Source organism: Aspergillus ochraceoroseus, assembly GCF_002846915.1.
Source record: "Aspergillus ochraceoroseus IBT 24754 chromosome Unknown P175scaffold_3, whole genome shotgun sequence".
NCBI lineage: Eukaryota > Fungi > Ascomycota > Eurotiomycetes > Eurotiales > Aspergillaceae > Aspergillus > Aspergillus ochraceoroseus.
Window position 1 is genome coordinate 1722052 of NW_024468478.1, and position 20090 is coordinate 1742141.

The following is a 20090-nucleotide window of genomic DNA, read 5'->3' on the forward strand; positions in this document are numbered from 1 at the left end:
TCCCATTGGTTTGAGGAACTCTATATATGAGACAGTATTAATTCACTACGACCCCACTTTTATTTGGCAAAAGAAACCCGTGGTGTTACAGACAAGTCGAGTGACAGGGTAGTGCCACCCGAGTCTGATCCTATGGCAACCTCAGCAGCAAGACCCCGGACCCCGGGCCGCAACCAGCCTCCTGACGATGTTCCTCCTGTCATTACAGAAAACGTCAACTCTGTGAAGGATCAACGCAGAGCTTCTTCCTCCTTGGGCTTCCTCCGCCGTTCCAAGTCCACAGAACCAATCGGCGACAGAAAATCATCCGGAGGCAGGAACAAGAAGATGTCCAAGGCCCAGCTGATGGAAGAGGAGCTTCGTCGTCAGCGCGAGACACGCCCTAAACAACCTCCCCGTCTCCCTGACCTTTCACCCACCCCCGTCCTCGAGACCTTTGGAGGCGATGAATCCAAGAACAATGTCGCTGGTGTCTCTAGCCCACGGTCGCCGGCTCAGCAGTACATGTCTCGCAGCGCCATGAGCACTCCTGTTCCCTCCGAGTACAATGACCCCTATGCCCGTACGGAGAGTATGACCCACCGTGGTCGATATAGCTACGCAAGCAGCGCGGTTAGTACTGTCAATAATCCACGTAGACTGCGTCGACGCAAGGACCCGACCCCGTACAAGTAAGTCGCAACGCCCGTGGATCCCGAGACAGAAATATATGTTGACTGTAACGCAGTATCCTCGTTATCGGTGCTCGCAACTCGGGCAAGACTTCGTTCCTTAATTTTCTCCGAAAGTCTTTGGCCTTGCCCCCGCATAAACACCCCGGTCGTTCGCCCGAAGAAGTGGAATATGAGCGCCAATCTCCGGCGAATGAAGGATATACTTCTCACTATTTGGAAACTGAGATCGATGGAGAACGAGTGGGACTGACACTGTGGGACTCCCAGGGGTTGGAGAAAAATATTGTTGATATCCAGCTCCGTGGTGTAACGGGCTTCTTGGAGAGCAAGTTCGAGGAAACCCTGAACGAAGAGATGAAAGTCATCCGCTCCCCTGGCGTCCGAGACACCCATATTCACTGCACTTTTTTGATCCTCGACCCGTCCCGACTGACCGAAAATATCACCGCGGCCGAACGCGCTGCCCAAGGAACTCCAAGAGCGTCCGATTCCCACGTTCTCGGAGTTCTTGATGAAAGCCTCGATATCCAAGTGCTGCGGACAGTGATTGGCAAGACGACCGTTGTCCCTGTGATCAGCAAAGCCGATACGATTACCACAGCGCATATGGCATACCTCCGAAAAGCAGTTTGGGCAAGCTTGAAGAAGGCGAACATCGACCCCCTGGAGATCCTGACTTTGGAGGAACAGGAGGAATATACGTCTTCGGAGAGCGAATACGAGGAGGAGACTCCTGTTGCCGAAGATGGCTCGAAGGGGAAAGAGGGGTCTGAATCCACGTCGAGTGATGATAACCCGGCGCCGTCGAAAACCCCAAGATCTCCTTCGGAGCGCAGCGAATCCACCCGACAGTCAAACGGATCTCCCGCCGCCCTTCCTCCTCTCCCCTTCTCGATCCTGTCGCCCGATCCATATTCGTTAGAGAATGAAAATGAACCAGTTGGACGCAAGTTTCCCTGGGGATTTGCCGACCCCTACAATCCTGAGCATTGTGACTTCCTCAAACTCAAGGACTCGGTCTTTAGTGATTGGAGATCCGAATTGCGCGAGGCTAGTCGTGTCATTTGGTACGAGCGATGGAGAACCAGCCGTCTGCACCGTCATGATCTTGCTACTTCCACGAAGCAGAGGACCTTTGGCGGCAGAACGGGCCCTGATCCAGGTCGTCGAACTCGGTAACGGTCTTGAGCACCACTACGCGCCGGCGCTTTTCCAAAAAGGACGTTTACATATGTTGATACTTTTTTTGTTTTTTTTTTTTCGATACACGATTATTTCTATTCTCACGCCTTTGCCCTGGAACCAGACTTGCTGTGATTCAGTTTGGGTTTCTGGGACGAAACTCTTTTTCCTTTCTCCATCAAAGCACCGACATTCCTTTCAGATTAGCATTTAATTCTTTCCCCTCCCCTTTTTATCTCGTTCGATGTCATGAGCATGATGCGATTGAATACGATTGCACTTGACTATGCGTGTTTCAACAAGTCAGGAGCTTTCTCGGTTCGAACTACTATCTGCGACAGTGGAATATTGAGGGACATAAATCCTCTCTCGATTTTATCTGCCTCTCAATCTATGAAAGTTGTTGGATTTGCGTACTGTGGTTGTTGTTTCCAATCTCCGGGAACTCCAACAGACAAAATCGCCATATTTGATTCCCCACCCCTTGTACAGGCTTATGTGTCTCTTGGGGCATTTTTTTTTTCTCGACCTTCATTATACCACTTTTCGTTTTGGCTAGGACATCATTGTGATGTTCCGGCGTTTCTGCTTCGGTGTACTCCCAGACCTGATTCTAACCCACCATTTCCCCATCCCAGTTATTTTCATTTCACCATATTTCCTTTGAGTACCCTGTATTCTTGATCCGTTTTAGTTGAACTGTCAAATAAAATACCACTTTTCTGCACTTGTCACAAGGTGGCGGCGCCCTTTTCCGTCTTCGAAGTGGAGTGGTAGGGTTCCACCTAAGAGCCGCTCAGATAGTCAGTAGCCGCTAGTGATTGGGTGCAGGGTCCTGGATTTTACAGGACTCGTCCTCATTTGATGATGTTGTTGTTTAAGTGCATCCTCCTGCATGATACAGACAGAGTACTCCGTACCTCCTCCGTACGTGTGGGTGACAACGGCCAGGCCACCGTTGTAGGCAACCTTTGGATCAGTACAGTACTCCGTACATAGATAGATCCATACCCTGCTTACTCTGAAGCCAGCGACCACTTGCAGGAGGGGAAGACAAATTAATATGGATTGTGGATGCGTCTGGGTTCTGTACGTACCTAGTAAGCTTCAGATGCGGCTCCAACGGGGCGACAGGATTCCCTGGAGGATGAGGGTATTTTGACTCGATATACAACTGGGTGAGTACATACTTTTCTTTTCCTTCTTCATTTTTTTACTCATAAAAGTAGAGAGCGGGGAGAGAGGAAAGAGAGTTCTTGGTGGGACTGTAGTGTGCCTCAGCTGAGAAGAGCCTGAAGCGGCACTTTTTGTTCAGCCCCCGCGATAGTTAGTTAACTCAACTACCTTACTTAGCCTTGACTTCTGCTTGTTTTTCTCTCTGTCTTTCCTGCCTCCTCCTTTAGTATTGATAAAATCATCGGTACTCCTTCTCTTCTTTGTCTCCCTCGTGTCCACTCTGCATTGTCTTTTTTCTCATTGTTTGATTGTGCGCTGATTCGTACGACTCTTTCCCCGACTCTGTCTGTGCACCTAGCTAAGTAGTTAGCCGCCCGTCCTCCTCCCCTCTTTGCTTGTATTGCAATTTGCGATCGCATTTTTCCTCTTCTCTCAAATCGTGGTTCAGGTCTTCCTGTTTTCCCGTTTCCATGTCTCTTCAGGTCAGCGACCCACGGTCGCGCGGCCGTTCCAAGTCTCCAGGCGGCCGTATCCGTGAGCGGTCCAGATCTCGCGACGACCGGGGAGTTTCGCCTGCCCCTGCGGACCCAAGAAGAAGCAGCAAGTACTTGGTGGCCGGCGACCCATCGGATGAAAAAAGCCGCGCAAGCTCGAGAACTCGAGGAGCTAGCCCTCTCCGCGGCTATCGGACAAGTTCCCGCTATGAGTCGGACTCGGATCGCGATCGAAGAGACTCCTATGCGCGTTCTCGTCCCAGCCGCAGTGGTGATGACCACTACTACCGCTCGGGCTCGGAAGAGGATAGGGAACGGGAAAGGGCCGCGAAGCGAGAGAGCTCGAAGTATACCGCTCCCGCTGCCACTACCACCACTCCCAGTTCCCGTCAGCCCCAGCAGAAGTCTGTGCGCTACGATGCCTACTCGGATGATTCGTATACAGAGTCGGACTCGGATGACGACCATCTCGTTTACGGGGATGCGCCCGGAGATTTAGAGCGCGGATATTATGGGTATAAGGGGAGTAGCTCGCATACTACGGCGCCTCCTTCGCAGCCAGCCATGATGACGGGGGCGCTGAAACCGGATACGAACCCCAGACGCAGTGCGGAGGGAGTCAGTGGGCACACCGGCTATGGGAGGCCTGATCAGTACCAGTATCCAGCTATTCCTAGACAGTCCAATCCTGCTCTGTCCGGACCGGCTCCGTCTCAGCCAACCTGGGCGCCGGTTCCTGACTGCGAGAAGCCAGGGTTTGTCCCGGTGTCGCAGTCCATGCCGGGGGCATTCCCGGGCGCGACGCCCAGCCAGCCAGCTGCGTCGTTGCCGCAGTATGTGAACCCCTCGTGGACTACCGCTCCGACTACGAATTCAGTGCCTGCTCCAAGTCACCAGCGGAACCCCTCCGGGGACCCCAAGGCCCACCAGTCTTATGCGCAGCCTCCTCCATTTCAATATGCACAGGTTGACCCGAAGGTTAAATACACTTCGAAGTCCTCGACGGCCGCAGCAGCCCCGTATGGCTCGAAATCCGGTGCGCAACCAAGTGACGGCCAGTATGGTGGCATTAGATATTCTGCAGCCCCTCAGTTCCCTACTGCATCCACTCCCCAGAAGGACAGCACGCAAAATTATGTCGAACTTACGCCCGGATCCCGCACTGCTGGTCGCCCCCACAGTCTCTCCGTCTCGTCGGCCCACAACCTCTCAGTCGCCGGTCCTGACCCTGATCACCGCCCTGCGAGCCCAATGCTTGAACCTTACAAGGGAACATACCAGAGCATGTCCCCGATGCCGTCCCCGATTCTCATCGCACCTAGATACGATGATGATATTTCGGATCTCGAGCCGCTGGACAATAGCACCGACAGCGAGCGACGGAGACGCAAGTCACGAAAGTCCAGAGATGAGAAGGAACGCAAGGAGCCCAAGAGTGATCATTCAAAGCGGGGTAGCAGCCGCGTACGGCATGAGCGACATGATTCCAGGGGCGGTGCGGAGTCTTTGGTTGTCATTTCACCCCGGGATAGTCGACGAAAAGTGACCTTCTACGATGCCACGCCAGACGCCCTAGCACTGAAGGAAGCCCTTGGCCATACTCGCAGCATTGATAACAAAACGCTGATCCAACTCCTACCCCACTTGACAAGCGATGAGATTTTAGCCCTGCGGAAGGAGTACAAGAATCATGTGAAGATCCATGGCAAGGGCATTAACCTAGCTAAGCAGATCCGCGTTAAACTGGGCAACAGCTCCTTCGGAAAGGTCTGCTACGCTACCGCCCTTGGTCGCTGGGAATCCGAGGCGTTCTGGGCTAACTGCTACTACCAATCCGGCACCTCAAGACGCGAGCTCCTCATCGAATCGCTGTTCGGTCGTAGCAATGGCGAGATACGCGAGATCAAGGATTCGTTCAAAGACTCTCGGTACCTCGACAGCCTCGATAAGTGCATGAAGGCCGAACTCAAGGCAGACAAATTCCGAACGGCGGTGCTCCTTGCCCTAGAGGAGACTCGACAGAGCGAACGCGAGCCGATCGACCCGGAACTCGTCCATCGGGACGTGCAGGCCCTGCATGCAGCGCTTGTTTCTCGCAACGGCGGGGAAACCGCAATGATCTACATTATCGTTCGCCGCAGTGACGCGCATCTGCGTGAAGTTCTCCGCGCTTACGAGAAGCATTACGAACGAAACTTTGCGCGTGACATGATTCAGAAATCCCAGAACCTTGTGGTACGTTTGCGTCCTCCAAAAACCCCCAAACAACCCCCCTCCTTTCCCCATATATTCAACTAACGCGAAGTTCCATTAATATAACAGGGTGAAACTCTCGCCCACATCCTCAACGGCGCCATCAATCGCCCCATGCGCGACGCCCTTCTTCTCCACCAAGCTCTCCGCGAATCTCGCTCCGGTCGCGAACGATCCGAGCTCCTGATCTCCCGCCTGGTCCGGTTACATTGGGAACCGAGACATTTCGAAACCGTCAAGACCGAGTACCGCCGACGGTATGGAGAGCGGCTGGAGGAGGCGATTGCGGAGGAAATCCTGCCTTTGGCTGGGGGCACTGAATGGGGGGAGTTTTGCATTCAGTTGGCGCAGAGTTCGAAGACGCTTGCTGGGAAGGTATAAAACAATGCTGTTATCGTTTTCTCTCTCTCTCTCTTTTTTATATATATATATATATATGTTTATATTTATGTCTCTCCTTTTGTATTGGTACTGCGGACGGATAATGACCGTGGATGGAATGGGATATGGATATGACATGAATGCAACGAGACGAACTGAATGCACGTGCGTTACTTATGATAGGACTGGATAAAGGAAGACATTAGGTATAAGATATTTAATGTCACATTCACATTCGAAATTCTCAAATCAATCTAAGCCTATACTGAGTACTGAGTCTTAATCCCCATTACCAATGCAAGGTCTGTGAACAGCGCTGGCTTACAGAGCAGAGTAGGTAACTAACTAGGTGTAGGTTGTACTCTATGCATGTCGAGTCAACTGATATGCACTCATGCCCTGTGCACACACACTTGGAATTATTTTGAGGGGCTGATGTACTACATCGGAGTTACCTACCAGGCAGGTGATTTATCATATCCCCCGGTATACTCCGTACATCATGATCTTAATATCGAGGGTTCGCATCATTCGAGTCCTAGTTCTGTTCAAGTTCAATGTTGAGAAAAATCGTCTACGTGATTTTGCGACCCCTGTTGACGTTGCTGCTGCTGCTGCTGCAGTCATGCAGTCAGCTCATGGATCCTATTAGACACCAAGAGACAGGTAGTTATCTAATTGCCCGGTGTTTTCCGTACCTGCGTGGAATATTATATTATGGCGTTAACTTTCTTTCTGACTTATCACTTGTGGTGGTGGTGACCGACAACACTAAAATTTGTTTTTTCTTTCTTTTTTTTTTTTTTTTTTTTTTTTTTTTGGTCCTGATGCTTCGAGTAGACAGACAGACAGACAGACAGATGTCCACTGAGGAAGAAAAAGAAAAGAAATGACAGCTTTTGTGCCGAGATCCGGTAGGGTGCAGGCTGCCTGCGTGCCTAACTAACCAACCACCTTCTGGGTTTCTGCTTGCTCCTCAAATGAAAACTGGAGGGAAGAAAAGCTTCATGGGTCTGTACTCTGCATGCTTACAGTGCACAGCGTACCTACCTATCGACTAGACTACTGCACTCGATAGGTTTCTGACTTCATCAGGAATTAAGGTGACCATCCGATAGCTTGGCGACTTGGCTGGCTCGAGAGAAAAGCCGTCTCTGGTGGTGTCTGGCCCACTTCTGTCTTATGTAGTCGTCCACTGTATTCTGAACACGGAGGAAGAAGTTGGTTCGTTGGTTGGGCGTGAGAGGTGGTGAGAACCTGTGGAAATGAGGTCACACTACCGAGTACGTTGGTTTCCTCCTTGACATGAGGACTAGATAGTCGGAGACTACTGTATGTAGCGAGTGAGTTAGTGTGCTGCAAGGTAGTTGGCAGGGAGGGATTTACATGGTTTTCTTTTCTTTTTTTCCTTCTCTCTTTCACATGATACTATCACAGTTGTTGGTCAGTGGTGGGTGGTCACATTGGATGGAAGACTGAAGGGAGAGATGCGGATTATCCAACTGTGTAAGGCTAGTGAAAGGGCAATCTGGGGTTGGGGTCTGGGGAAGGATGGATTTGGGAAGGATGGAAGTTGACTTGAGACAAGTTGAAGATGAGTTTCCTATTCGGGAAGTGTTGTTTCTCCTCGTCCTCCTCGTCCTCCTCCTTCTTCACATTTTGTCGTTTTGCTTTCTCTTTCTCTTCCTGTTGTCCATCTCTCTCTCCCCCCCTTCTTACTACCGTCTCTTATTCTTCAACCTTACTCTTCGTTCATCTCCTTGGCTGGTTAACCCCCAGTTACCAATGTCGCTCAACGCCAAATCATCGTCATCTCCTCAGTTGGCTGTGCTGACAGCATAACATGAGTGACCTTGGCCTTTTTCGTCCCTATAATACTCCGTACAGGAAAACTATTCGACACTTATCATGTGGATCCCAAAATCCAAGCCGTGTTTACCCTAGATTTTGGATGTAGGCTGGCATGATCATTGGGTCCTGGATCAAATCTGCCTGTGGAGTGATAGTCGAGAGGAGGATGTTTACTGGTTGCTTCAACTTCATGAACAGCATAGCATGCATGGTAAAGTCTGACCATTCTCCACAATCTCTATTCTTGTCGTGCTCGTCTAGCTTGTCTCCGTAGACCGACGCCGTGGACTGCATGAGTCTCCGCAGTCAAATTGACAGGTCAGACGACATTCGGGGAATTCTATCATGCGCATACTCTGCTGCATGCCTCTGCACAGTCTAGATGGGGTTTTTTTAACTGACTAGACTTCATTCTATCAGCTCCTAGACTCCTTCTATAAAGCTTTCCTCGCCCGCGGGGAATGCTAGGCCCACCGACTATAAAACAGTTCCTGGCATTCCTTTGAACATTCTCAGTTGCCACATTATTGTTTAGCTATTTTACACTCCTTTGGATTGTGCATTCTTCTTTTTATTCATTTTCTGTCCTCAATTCCCTTCATCCTCTTTTCAAGGATGATGCTTTGCGGTTGATTCATAACGACCGTCCAAACCACAATGTATCTTCTTTCTCTGGGTATACTGGTCGCGCTTTTAGTCACTCTCACAGGAGCTACCTCGACATTCTCTCCTGCTAGGCCACCCGCCTTGCCTTTGGCGGTTAAGTCTCCGTATTTGAATACCTGGCTGTCTGCGGGACGTGACGGTGGTAATGGAGGGTACTTGGCCGGAGAATGGCCAACCTTTTGGGAGTGAGTGTGGTTCATACTAAGTAAACTCATTTGTTTCGCCAGCAAGACTAAGATGGGTTACAATAGGGGTCAAATAACTGGATGGGCGGGCTTAATTCGTGTTGATGGCAGCGTTTACACGTGGATGGGACTCCCCGGCTCAACCACTGTGAATCAAACTGCCTATGAATACACGTCGACGAAGAGCATCTTTACGATGCATATCGAGGATGCAGTCGAAATGAAAATTACATTTCTATCCCCTATTACTCCTAATGATTTGCGACGTCAGTCGCTTGTATTTTCGTACCTTGATGTGAGTGTTTCATCTCTGGATGGGCAGTCTCACGATGTGCAGGTGTACACGGACATCTCAGCAGGTAAGTTTTTTTTTTTTTCTTTCTTTTCTTTTCTTTTTTGCTACTTATAAATAACCACACTGTACGAAATACTAATTCGCTTAGAATGGATATCTGGGGACCGCTCTGCCATCGCACAGTGGGATTTTGGTGTAACCGGTGATGGGGTTGCCTATCACAAGGTTCATCGCCAGACGGCGCTTCTTTTTTCTGAAAACAGGGACCAGGGAGAATGGGGAGACTGGTATTGGGCGACAGACAACGAAACTAGTCTCACATATCAGACGGGAGCAGACGTTGATGTTCGGGGAACTTTCTCCAGCAGCGGAAAGTTAAATAATTCCAATGACGCTAACTATAGGGCTATTTCTACAAACTGGCCGGTATTCGGCTTTGCTCATGACCTCGGGTCTGTTAATTCGGCCTCGAGTGTCCTATTCTCTATAGGATTGGCCCAGACTGACGCAATTCAATACACCGGTAACACCAGTAGCCTTGCTCCAGTACCTTCCCTATGGACAAGCTATTTTCATACTGCTTTGGACGCTGTGAGTGTTGTCGATTCCCGAGCTCCATAGATATCACTAATCATTCTCCATTCTCTAGCTTGACTTCTTTCATCATGACTATGAGGAGTCCAATAGGCTTTGCTCAAATCTAGATGATCAAGTTGCGCGAGACTCAATTGCCGCCGCCGGACAGAATTACTTAACCATCACGTCGCTGAGTGCGCGGCAGGCATTCGCTGCGACCCAGCTTTGTGGGACACCAGAGAACCCGTATCTGTTTATGAAGGAGATATCTTCCAACGGCAACATGAATACAGTCGACGTGATCTTCCCCGCTCATCCGGTCTTCTTGTATACTAACCCAGAGCTCCTGAACCTCATCATGAAGCCACTTTTTGAAATTCAAGCGTCAGGGCATTACCCCAATGCCTATGCCATGCACGATATTGGTGCTCATTACCCTAATGCGACGGGACATCCTGATGGCAACGATGAGCCAATGCCTCTGGAAGAGTGTGGAAATATGGTGATTATGGCTCTGGCTTATGCACTGAAATCCAAAGACACAGATTATCTTACCGAGCATTACTCCTTGCTGAGACAATGGACAAATTACCTGGTGGATGACGCTCTGTATCCAGCCAACCAGATTTCCACGGACGATTTTGCTGGCCCTTTGGCGTATGTGATTGCTCACAATATCAGTGCTTGTACTAACAGCATGAATAGAAACCAAACCAACCTGGCATTGAAAGGGATCATTGGAATCGAAGCCATGTCGGTCATTGGCAATATGACTACGAACACAGCGGATGCAAACAATCTAACCAACTACGCACACGATTATATCACCAACTGGCAGACCTTGGGAATCGCTCGTAACACAGACTACCCGCACGCAACCTTGTCGTACGGATCTAATGACTCTCACGGTTTGTCTTGCAGATGATAGGCACCGTTCATACAGCTAATAAGATATAGGACTGCTTTACAACCTGTATACGGATCGAGAACTGGGCCTGAACTTAGTCCCACAGTCAGTGTACGATATGCAGAGCGCTTTCTACCCAACTATCAAAGAGACGTTTGGTGTGCCGCTCGATACCAGGCACCAATACACTAAAGGTATGTTGAGACCCCAAGCTTCCCAGCGAGGCAATAGCTGAGACGTTGCACCTAGCGGATTGGGAACTTTTTGCGGCTGCAATCGCATCGACCAGCACCAGGGACATGTTCATCAGTCTGCTGGCCGACTGGATTAATGAGACGCCTACCAACCGCGCTCTTACCGATTTGTACGATACGGTATCTGGAGAGTAAGTGTTATGACATGGCTTTCACGAATCTGGCTGACCTGAGCAGCTATCCGCAAATAACATTTATTGCTCGGCCGGTAATGGGTGCCGCCTTCGCTTTGTTACTTTTGAATGAGGGCATGTGACATTCCTGCATATATATACATATGCCTTGTATGGTTTATAGACTTGCTTCGCTTTTGAGCGGCAGGGAATCGCTACATACTACCTATTGATACGCCTATATTTTTAAGGCCAAGGCCAATTTTCTGTCGTTCATAGCCATTGGTTCACCACGCATTCGCGGGACGTTGTGCATACTGACCTCCGTGGTCTGCGTGTCTGTCTGATGACAATCAAGGACACAGTAATAGAATAGACACCAAAATCGGGAATCTTGTAGCACGTGCAGAGGATCTAGTCTCCAGACGAGTGTAACTCCAACGAGATGCCTCGAACGATCCAGTCTAGAGGTAGTACAGCATCATTGCCTCGCCTCTCCACAGCACGGAGTACAGTAAGGATCGATAAGTATTCCACGCACGACGGTCTGCGACGGATGGCCTCCACGGGAATCCCCCGCGTGTCAGTGTTCCCTTTCCGATTCTGATACAGGCATATCTCCGAGACAACCACGGTCTTGTCTTGCCTTGTCTTGCGTCGAATAGGATAGGAACGTGGCTGGTGTAGGTAGATAGATCTCTGTCGGATGGACTTACGGGGGTTGGGTTCAATGGATAGGCAGGGTTAGGGTTAGGGTTAGGGTCGTTATGGGAATACTTCTTTATACTCCGTATAACTATAGGATAAGATAACTATAGGGGGGAAGTATTTTACATCTTTGTTGCAAGAAGTCTCAGAATCATAATCCTAATCATACTGGAGTGGGGACTGATCCAAGGGTTTCTTTATCCCTACCTGGGAAATCGACGAGCATCAGAGAGTGGATTTTGGACAGGTCATACTTGGTCGTTCATCTTCTTCTTTTCTTTCTTTCTTCCAAAAGGAGCATCAAATTAGAGCTGCTCCATTCTGCGCGAGGGGGAGCAACTAGGAAGCCGCTCATCTGCACTACGAGCGCCAGCGACATGAAACAGATCCTTAATCCAGCAAGGGATCAGCCGCAGTTCGAGGATTATGGAGTCCTACGGAGTTACTACGGAGTGGAATCCGGAGAAATGAGTTCAGATCTACCTACCTACAGAGAGAGAGAGAGAGAGGTTCTTAAATGGACTCCCCGGCCTCTATCACGCTTGTTTGATCTTCTTTGTTTTGGTTTCGGGCTTTTTTTTTTTTTTGCTTTTACCAGCCGCTGACATTCTTTTTTTTTTTTTTTTATCCCTCTTTGGGGTCCAGTCTTTTTGATCTTGATCGTGTTCAATCCTTCATTATACATACATACATACAGACAGACCTACATATACGCATATATATATATATATATACATACTTCAATCTCTACCCTAAAACAGTATACTACCTACATAACTAGCAGCACCCGAAATGTCCAAATCCAAATCCAAATCCAACCCCCTCCTCCTCCTCCTCCTCGTCTTCGTCTTCGCCCTCCTACTCTCCTCCACCATGGCAGCCCCAGAAGACGACGACCCTGATACCATCCCGCCCTCCATCGCCACCGAAATCATCACAGCCACCGACTCCGGCCCGGACCAAACCGCCTCCTTCAGCGTAAACCCCACCGTCGTCGAAACCGGCCTCGCCCTCGCAACAGCTACCTCCAGCGACGACCCGACAGAAACCCCATCCTCGACCAAGGCCTCTGCTCCCACCATCCCTAGTGAGATTCTCACTGCTGCAGATGATGACGACGATGCTGCGACTGCGACTGCGACTGCGACTGCATCCCGTGAAGCACCGTCGTCGTCGTCCTCATCCACCGCCGCCAACGCAACTACGTCCTCTGGTTCTGGCGCTGCAGCCGCAGTGGCCCGAGGGAACCCCGGTCTGGCTGCGTCCTCCGTGGTCTGTGGTTTGCTGGTGGGCTTGTTGTTGCTGCTCGGGGCTTGGTTCTAAGTACATACTACGGGAATTTTATTTTCCGGAATCGGACCTGGATGGGTTGAGCTCTATGTAGCTTTGAGCTGCACGTTTTCTGGATTCTAGGGGGGAAGTTGGCGGTGGTGTGTGTGTGTGTGTGTGTACATACATAAGATAATAATAATAATCATACCTACGTGATGATGTGTTGCTTGCACATGAGGGATTTATATACATACTGGCTTTGCATCTATGTGTGTACTTAGTACCTACTACATAAAGTAGGACATTGATTGGGTGATGGATATGTTTGGTTGTGGTATCGTGTTCTCTCGTTTTGATCATTTTGTTTACTTGACTCTCTCTCTCTCTCTCTCTCTCTCTCTCTCTCTCTACGGGCAGAAAAATGTTTTAGAGATCTTGTATAAAGGATCCGGAACTTGCTGGGAAATAAAACGGAATAAACACCAAGTATCCCTCCCTCCCCCTGGGTATCATACGTAAACCATACTGATAGCAATGTTCTAATAAAATAAGCGGACTGGGTTCAGCCCAAACCACCCGTGTCCGGCTGTCGGCGCGTAGTTCAAGGACGAGGCACATCGATGCCTCGCTTTTCAAGCATGTCGTAGTCCTTGGCTTTCATGGTGACCTTGTCAAAGTTTCGGGGCAAGGGGATGGATTCACTGCGGAAGGTTAGATCAGTTGGGCGCCCAGGGGGGGGGGGGGAAGAACGCACCGAAGAAACTTTATCTTCAAATTCCGAGCACGGTCCTTCAGTTGCACCTGGTTGCGCCCTTCAATGCGTGCTTCCCCGGTCTTGAGTGGCAGCGCTTCGTTCTGCCGTGCGATACGCGCCCAGCCACATCCAAGCTCTTCAATCAATCGAAGAAGTCGCTTATCCTCCGCAGGCGACCAGCGCTGGTGCGAGGATGATGAGTTTACGGAATGGAGATAGTCCCTGCTGGCTTGCCGGCTGGGAACCCAACCAGGTTGTCGGCGTCGGGGACTGGCTTGGATCGACTCGTCGAGATCGTCATCATCACTAACTTGTTCTTGTTCTTGTTCTGGTTCTGGTTCTTCAACTCGTTGTCGTTTGTTTCCCACGGGCCGCGGCTTCTCTGCTCTTCTACGGTCAATGTCAGCCTGGCCAGTGTAATTGGAGAACTCCTCCTCCTCATCGCCTTCGGATTCTTCGGACACCTCTCGAGCCCGCTTTCGGGATACGCGGGCTTCTACACGCCCGACAGCGCTTTGCGCCTCGACATCTTGACTGATCGGGGACACACGCTCGGCGTTGTGCTGCCGGTCAATGAATGCCGGTGGTGCAATGCGACTAGGTGATGAAGAGGCCTCGCGGAAGGAACCCATCTTAATCGAATGCCATACATCCTGGCTCAAAGCCCGCGAGGGTCTGTGCCGCTGGGGAGGGGTTCTCGTGCGTCGGACTGGAGGGCTGTGTGACTTTTCCAATTGGGTACCCTCGTTTCCAATGGCAAGGTGTGTATCAACGCCGATGGTGAACTCGTCCTCACCATGCAACAAGGTAGGTGAGTCCTCGGGCGAGGCGGGGATCTCACGGGGTTCGTCCGCCTGTGGTGGCCGGTCCGGGCGTGCGGGAAGCGTTTGACGACGGCTGCTAGAAGATTGCTCGGGAGCTTGCTGTGAAGCAAGACCAATGTCAGAATGGCGCCGGCTATCTGACGTTTCGGTTGCAGAGCGCAAGCGTTCTTGTCTTTGCGCTATGCGTTGAATTGACAGAGCATTCAAGAATGAACTTCAGGAAGTTAGAAGCCGACCAAGAATAATTGAGCAGGGCGCAACTTACGGCTTAGACAACCTTCTTCCTTTTTCCCTATCCCGTGGTGAGGGCCGTGAATCCTGCGGCCGTTCTGCTGATTCAGATACCGCTGGTTCGCCCACCTCCGACTCGTTGGGTTCCTCCTCAGCTTCTTCGACAGTACTTGGTTCTCCCTCCGACCCACCCACAGTGCTAGTGAAGCTGGGGTGTTTTGAGGTGAAGAATGCATCGTGCACATCTTGCGCGCTCATATGATTTTCCAAGTCGTTGCTAATCTCAGCCGTCCTCTTGCGAATCCACTGCGCGGCTCGCAGGACAAATCGTGGCCAACGGTAAGCGCCTTTCAACTCCTCAACATCAAAGGAGCCGTCTCCACGCTCGGACAGGAGAATTTCATTGAAACGATCCTGGGCAATGTCCCGGTATTGTGCAGGAAGAGCTCCGCTCTCTCCACCAAAAATAGGCAAGTTGAAGCCTCGAAGAGCCGCAGTTCGAGAGGTACCGACGAAAAAGGCCGTTCGCACAGCATTCTTGGCGTCAAACTGAGGATCATCCTGGTGGTCTTCCAATTGTATGATCAATGCTTGTGTGCGAATTTCCAGAGCAAGGTCAAACGTGTCCTTTTCTAAAGAGCTATCCCCAGCAGCCTTTGCTTCGTCATCCTCGACCAGGTCGTCCATGAACGGCTTGGGAAACAGAGCCTCAACATTTGCAATGGCCCGTTTTGGAGAGTTCGTCCCGACGTTTGCAAGAAGGATCTCAGCCGCAAAGCGTGCACAGTTGGCCATATGCACAACAGGATTGGGACTCCAGTCCTTTTGAACCCCCCCACGTCGACCAGCCAGGGCAGAAAAAAATATGATCCCGAGACGTTCCGCATCGAGATAGGTCTCGTTCCCGTAAAACTTGACTTCTTCGTCTAGATTCGTAATCAGACGACGGAGGCGTCTGCTCTCGGTATTTCTGGGATCACCGAGTTGCTTGGCTTTATTGACAATATTGACCGGGTTTGCAGTACTCGGTGCCAGGAAATCCAGGAGATTCCTCCCCGCTCTCTCGAGGTCTGGAAGAACCTCCAGCATCATTTCCGGATCCAAGTCATTATCGGGTTCTGATGGTAGAATAGTTGTCCCGGAGATATTTACTACATCTTCAGGGGACTCGGGTATGACCGCGTTGCCATACCGAACACCAGGCTTATGTGGGGACCGGAAAGGCGATTCTTCGACCACGGTAGACAAACCTACCCAAATGTTAAGAAAAATCAAAATCAAACATAGACATAAACAGAAAAAGCAATTAAATAGCTTAGAATTGTTCAAACATTTATGAAAGGATACAAGTTTTGGGAATGCGAGTTTGGTTGAGATACCCTCAAACAGGAACGCGGATCAGGTAAACAATACAATGTGCTCCAAACAAGCGAGTCGCGGGCAGCCGGCACTTGAATATCTAGATACACTTACCCTTGTTTTGTCCCCACTTGTTTCTGCCGTTAGATGGATGCGATGGAGCTGTGTGATGATTCTTCGACAATTTAGGCGCTTGGTCCAGCTCGCGACTCTGGCTTCTCGTCACACGTCTACGTGACGGACTAGGCACAGCTGGAGAAGCCAAAAGGTTCTTCTGTCCCAAACGCGATCGGGAGTGCGCCATGACGCTGGGAGCGATGCTGGAGGCGGTAAATAAAGCGGGAAGAACCAAAAAACCGCCGCTAGAGGAGAATAGGTTCCAGTATCAGATGGGGTTTTGATGAAAGGGTTGCATGGTTGATGAATCTTGCGGGTGTGAGAGATGGCAAGTTCCAAAGACGAGAGATGAGGGAGGGAAAAAAAAAAGGGGGGGCTGATGGACATGCGTGTTTATGTTTTAACTGGGGAGAATGGCAACAGGTTGGGGATAGGGTATTTCTTATGTAATCATGCTGAGTCAGCTCGAATATCCTGACCCTAACCAACTACCCCATAACCCTAGTATTACCCTAACCCTAACCCTACATCCCGGACCAGGTACCTACCTTTATAAGGAGCTCATGATAGCGACTGGGAACCATAATAAATCTGCGACAAATCCCAGAGGACAAAGAAGGACAAAGAAGCCTGGTTTTAATAACTCAGAAATAGCAAAACATCAGACGGTTCGCTCACTTCTTTCAAATTCTCTCAAATCTCATCCTTTACACCGGTCATGTCTAAATGCTACCGTAGAACTGACAATTCCTTCCCGCCTAGTACATAGCCTCTATTAGATAGATAACACCGAAAACCAAGAAAGCAGTCGCGCCACCAAGGGTCACTTCACGAATGTTAGCGTGCGTCTTCGTTAGTGGGTTCGCTTGGGAATAAATACATACCAACACGCATACTGACTTTGCCAGCGAGAGCGCTGCCTCCAATAACCGCGGCAGCAGTGCAAAGCCCATGGCCGGTAATGGCACCGATAGTGACCCACCAGTAGTCCTGTCCAGCAGCCATGGCGATTGTTGCAATTTGACTACGGTCACCCCACTCTCCAAGGAAGGTCATAACAAAGGTCTGAACCCAAGCAGGGCTGAGAAGAAGCGAAAACAGGTTGTTCATACCAACCAGGAGGTCATTCCAACGTCGCGTGGGGCGGGGAGATGATGCGCGCGAGGATGAGGAAGAGAGACTCTCGGGAGGCGATGGGAGACGGTTCGTAGACGAACGAGGTTTACGCCCCAGTCGACCAGCTTCCAAAGAATGAGGGGTTACCGAAGAACGACGACGGCTCATTCGCAGCTGCTGGTGTTCTTTTTCTTCAAGCTCCATCTCCACTTCTTTCATCTCTTCGCCAACGCCCGCATCGGGAGACATTTCCCGGCCCTCTTTGAGCATCTTGGCGCCAAAGACAAAAAAGAGCACAGCGGCCAATATCTTAGTAAAGGACTTGGGAATCAATGTGGGGACGGCGTGTCCTAGAACGGCGGAAAGCACAGTCATGGCGATCAAGGCGCAGAAGGCGGCGGAGAAGACAAGTAGGCGTGGGTGTCTCATGGCCATCAGAGCAGCGACGAGGAAGGTCTTATCGCCAATCTCGGAGACAACAATCATGGTGAATGAGAAAAGGAGGGAGTGGAAAGCACCTTTATCTTCTTGCTGGATGGCATCGCTAGGATTTGCTGCTGAACCTTCCTTCTCCAGTCCAAGCGGGTTGTCTTGTACACCGGCGGGAGACTTGGGAAGCGGAATATCGTGAGGCTTCTCCGGCAGATCTGCAGGTTTCTTTTAAATCAGTTAGATAAATCATTCCTCACGGGGTGTAATAGATGCCTCAGGGAAATACCTCGAGCACGCCCAAGGTCGAATCAGCGCCAGAAGCTTTGCTGTCCTTTGACCCAGTTTCCTCTCCAGTTGTTGGGAGCTTCTGTACCTCACTGTGCGGTAGAGGAGGCGCCTCCTTTGGGCTACCTGGAGCCTTTTCACTAGCATAAGTACCCCCTTTGAGCTTCTCCGATACGCCACCCTCTGTTCCACGAGTTCCTTCTTTCGGAGCTGCCCGGTTGCGGTCGTCCATGACCCCATCATTGGAATAGGGGATTGGCTTGCCATCGGGGCCCAGGTGCTCTGAAGACCTTGAGTCCGACTTGGTCTGTTCGTCCACTGAGGTTGTTGTTCCTGTTTTTTTGCGATCCCGCTCCGCATTCGTCTCTACCCACGGACCAGCGTGTGGTCTACCATCTTTACCGTCAACCGGGGCGTCCAGCGTCCCTTTCGAGGCAGTTGTTGGGGCGAGTTCGTCTAGATCAGGAATAACTGGGTTACCACCTGAGTATTCACGTCCCACCACGGCAAAATCCTTTGTGCTTTCATCACTTGGGTTTGGTGTTGCAAGCGCGGAAGTGATCGCAGGAAGCAGGAGGAGGACAATCGGCGAAGATAGGCGGAACTTCATTATAAGAAAACGGGGTAGATTAAAGATTGTACGAAAAGGAAGCCGTGGAGAAATCGCAGGGAGAGAAAGAAGAGAGAATCAAGAGTCCTTGAGGGCTGAATCAAGAGAGAAGAAGTGGTCGCAAGGGAATTCAACTTGTCGGAGGGTCGAAGATCCTCAATAATCAAGCCACGATGGCAAATCCCCGGCGAAAGGAACGAGAAGAGGATCAATTTAAAGGAGAGGCTTTTTTTTTAAATAAAGAATATAAGGTATAATAATGGTGTAAATTAAAAGAACAGAATAAAACGAGGCCAGGAGAAGTCACAATTCGAATTAATTGAAAAAAAAAGGGGAGGCAAAAGAGGGACGACGCTGCACTGTTGAACGCCTTTTTTTTCTGGCTGCAAAGGGGCAACGCCGCGTTCTGTCACGTGACCCCATTCCGCTTGCAGCGGGTTTGAGCTTCCATTTTGGTAGTCTAGAGATGAATCTTTTTGAACTCTTTGGATTGAGTATTTAAATTATTGACTCCGGACTGTCTGGTTGAGCTTTAATCTTCTTATTCCTGGGTTTAAGTAAATATCTGGCGGATTCAAGTCCGTTGGCCGGGACGGGAATTTTTGAACTTAGGGCTTTCTTTTATACTCCATTTCCAACTTTTGTCTACCCAAGGAAAAATGTACCCTAGAGATCTAGCTCTATGATATAATACTGACGGTCTTTGTTGGGGGATCTGACAAACATCATTTCACCTCTAATCTATCAAATGTATATACAGGTCCAAGTATAATAGCCGTGAGGGAGGGGTGCATCATCGAGGATGGAAGAACCTAAGCTCTGGATGGAGCGATTGATTGAACCAGGCTACTAGTACCGTTTCACCCCTGTCTGGGCGGCGCTCAAATCAACCTTGGAAGAGGGCTGACTATCTTATGGCGAATCATTCAAACCAACTACTGCGTGGCTATTGCGGTATTTGGGGCCAGATCAAAATAACTTCAAGTTAGCAAGCAGGTCTTCTTATCTCTGCGGTTCAACTACGTGCCAGGAAGCAACAGCTTCCAGTCAGCTATAGTCTTCAAGTCCTTACGGCTTTTCTGCAATACCAGATGTTAAGTAGTATTCGAATTTAAGCACGATGTTTCTAGTTCTGGGCTTTACCTATAATACCCCGGTTCATCCCCAGGGCAATTTTGCGGCGCAGCTCTCTTGCAGCGACGTTCACATTTCCTCCTCCAATCGCCGCTCGTTAGAGATAACTAATGGTTAGGGATCGGCTTAACGAAATCCTGCCTCGTGAGTTGCCTGTCTGGAGAGGCCAAACTGCATAAATATGGCGGCGTGTCTCCTCTTCGGTCTCGTTCCCTTTCCTACCTTTAGTACTCCCCATCAT

General features: G+C 50.1%; 6 protein-coding genes across 6 annotated transcripts; 4 read left to right on the top strand and 2 right to left on the bottom strand.

Moving 5' to 3' along the window:
* Nucleotides 1-132: 132 nt before the first annotated feature.
* aspE (septin) lies at nucleotides 133-1844 on the top strand (the record flags this gene model as incomplete). The annotated part of the gene is made up of 2 exons (XM_040893016.1): nucleotides 133-671; nucleotides 728-1844. Coding segments are annotated over 2 exons (1656 nt in total), but the record flags the coding sequence as incomplete, so codon positions are not given.
* Nucleotides 1845-3502: 1658 nt separating this feature from the next.
* anxc4 (annexin ANXC4) lies at nucleotides 3503-6160 on the top strand (the record flags this gene model as incomplete). Its single annotated transcript, XM_040893688.1, has 2 exons — nucleotides 3503-5761; nucleotides 5849-6160. The coding sequence occupies 2 exons, from the start codon at nucleotides 3503-3505 to the stop codon at nucleotides 6158-6160; spliced, it is 2571 nt and encodes an 856-aa protein (XP_040753262.1).
* Nucleotides 6161-8668: 2508 nt separating this feature from the next.
* gta1 (glutaminase GtaA) lies at nucleotides 8669-11150 on the top strand (the record flags this gene model as incomplete). The annotated part of the gene is made up of 8 exons (XM_040893659.1): nucleotides 8669-8862; nucleotides 8929-9221; nucleotides 9306-9748; nucleotides 9807-10390; nucleotides 10439-10641; nucleotides 10691-10834; nucleotides 10890-11025; nucleotides 11072-11150. The coding sequence occupies 8 exons, from the start codon at nucleotides 8669-8671 to the stop codon at nucleotides 11148-11150; spliced, it is 2076 nt and encodes a 691-aa protein (XP_040753263.1).
* A 1357-nt stretch (nucleotides 11151-12507) lies between these two features.
* Nucleotides 12508-13038, top strand: P175DRAFT_0531404 (uncharacterized protein; the record flags this gene model as incomplete). The annotated part of the gene is made up of 1 exon (XM_040899872.1): nucleotides 12508-13038. One exon carries the CDS (start codon nucleotides 12508-12510, stop codon nucleotides 13036-13038), a length of 531 nt encoding a protein of 176 aa, XP_040753264.1.
* A 259-nt stretch (nucleotides 13039-13297) lies between these two features.
* P175DRAFT_0500753 (SANT/Myb-like DNA-binding domain-containing protein) lies at nucleotides 13298-16638 on the bottom strand. The gene is made up of 4 exons (XM_040897016.1): nucleotides 16270-16638; nucleotides 14831-16046; nucleotides 13742-14779; nucleotides 13298-13688 (listed from the first exon to the last, which is right to left on the bottom strand). Exons 1-4 carry the CDS (start codon nucleotides 16457-16459, stop codon nucleotides 13589-13591), a joined length of 2544 nt encoding a protein of 847 aa, XP_040753265.1. The 5' UTR covers nucleotides 16460-16638; the 3' UTR covers nucleotides 13298-13588.
* Nucleotides 16639-16727: 89 nt separating this feature from the next.
* Nucleotides 16728-19039, bottom strand: P175DRAFT_0556823 (uncharacterized protein). Its single transcript, XM_040900719.1, has 3 exons — nucleotides 18107-19039; nucleotides 17157-18045; nucleotides 16728-17098 (listed from the first exon to the last, which is right to left on the bottom strand). The coding sequence occupies exons 1-3, from the start codon at nucleotides 18713-18715 to the stop codon at nucleotides 17031-17033; spliced, it is 1566 nt and encodes a 521-aa protein (XP_040753266.1). The 5' UTR covers nucleotides 18716-19039; the 3' UTR covers nucleotides 16728-17030.
* Between the last annotated feature and the right edge of the window lie 1051 nt (nucleotides 19040-20090).

Coding starts and splice junctions, on each gene's coding strand:
- P175DRAFT_0500753 (XM_040897016.1), bottom strand. CDS start 16,459: ATGGCGCACTCCCGATCGCGTTTGGGACAGAAGAACCTTTTGGCTTCT. Junction 14,780..14,830: donor GGAAGAAGGTTGTCTAAGCC/GTAAGTTGCGCC, acceptor AACTTCCTGAAG/TTCATTCTTGAATGCTCTGT. Junction 13,689..13,741: donor TTGAAGATAAAGTTTCTTCG/GTGCGTTCTTCC, acceptor AACCTTCCGCAG/TGAATCCATCCCCTTGCCCC.
- P175DRAFT_0556823 (XM_040900719.1), bottom strand. CDS start 18,715: ATGAAGTTCCGCCTATCTTCGCCGATTGTCCTCCTCCTGCTTCCTGCG. Junction 18,046..18,106: donor CGACCTTGGGCGTGCTCGAG/GTATTTCCCTGA, acceptor CTGATTTAAAAG/AAACCTGCAGATCTGCCGGA. Junction 17,099..17,156: donor CAAAGTCAGTATGCGTGTTG/GTATGTATTTAT, acceptor ACATTCGTGAAG/TGACCCTTGGTGGCGCGACT.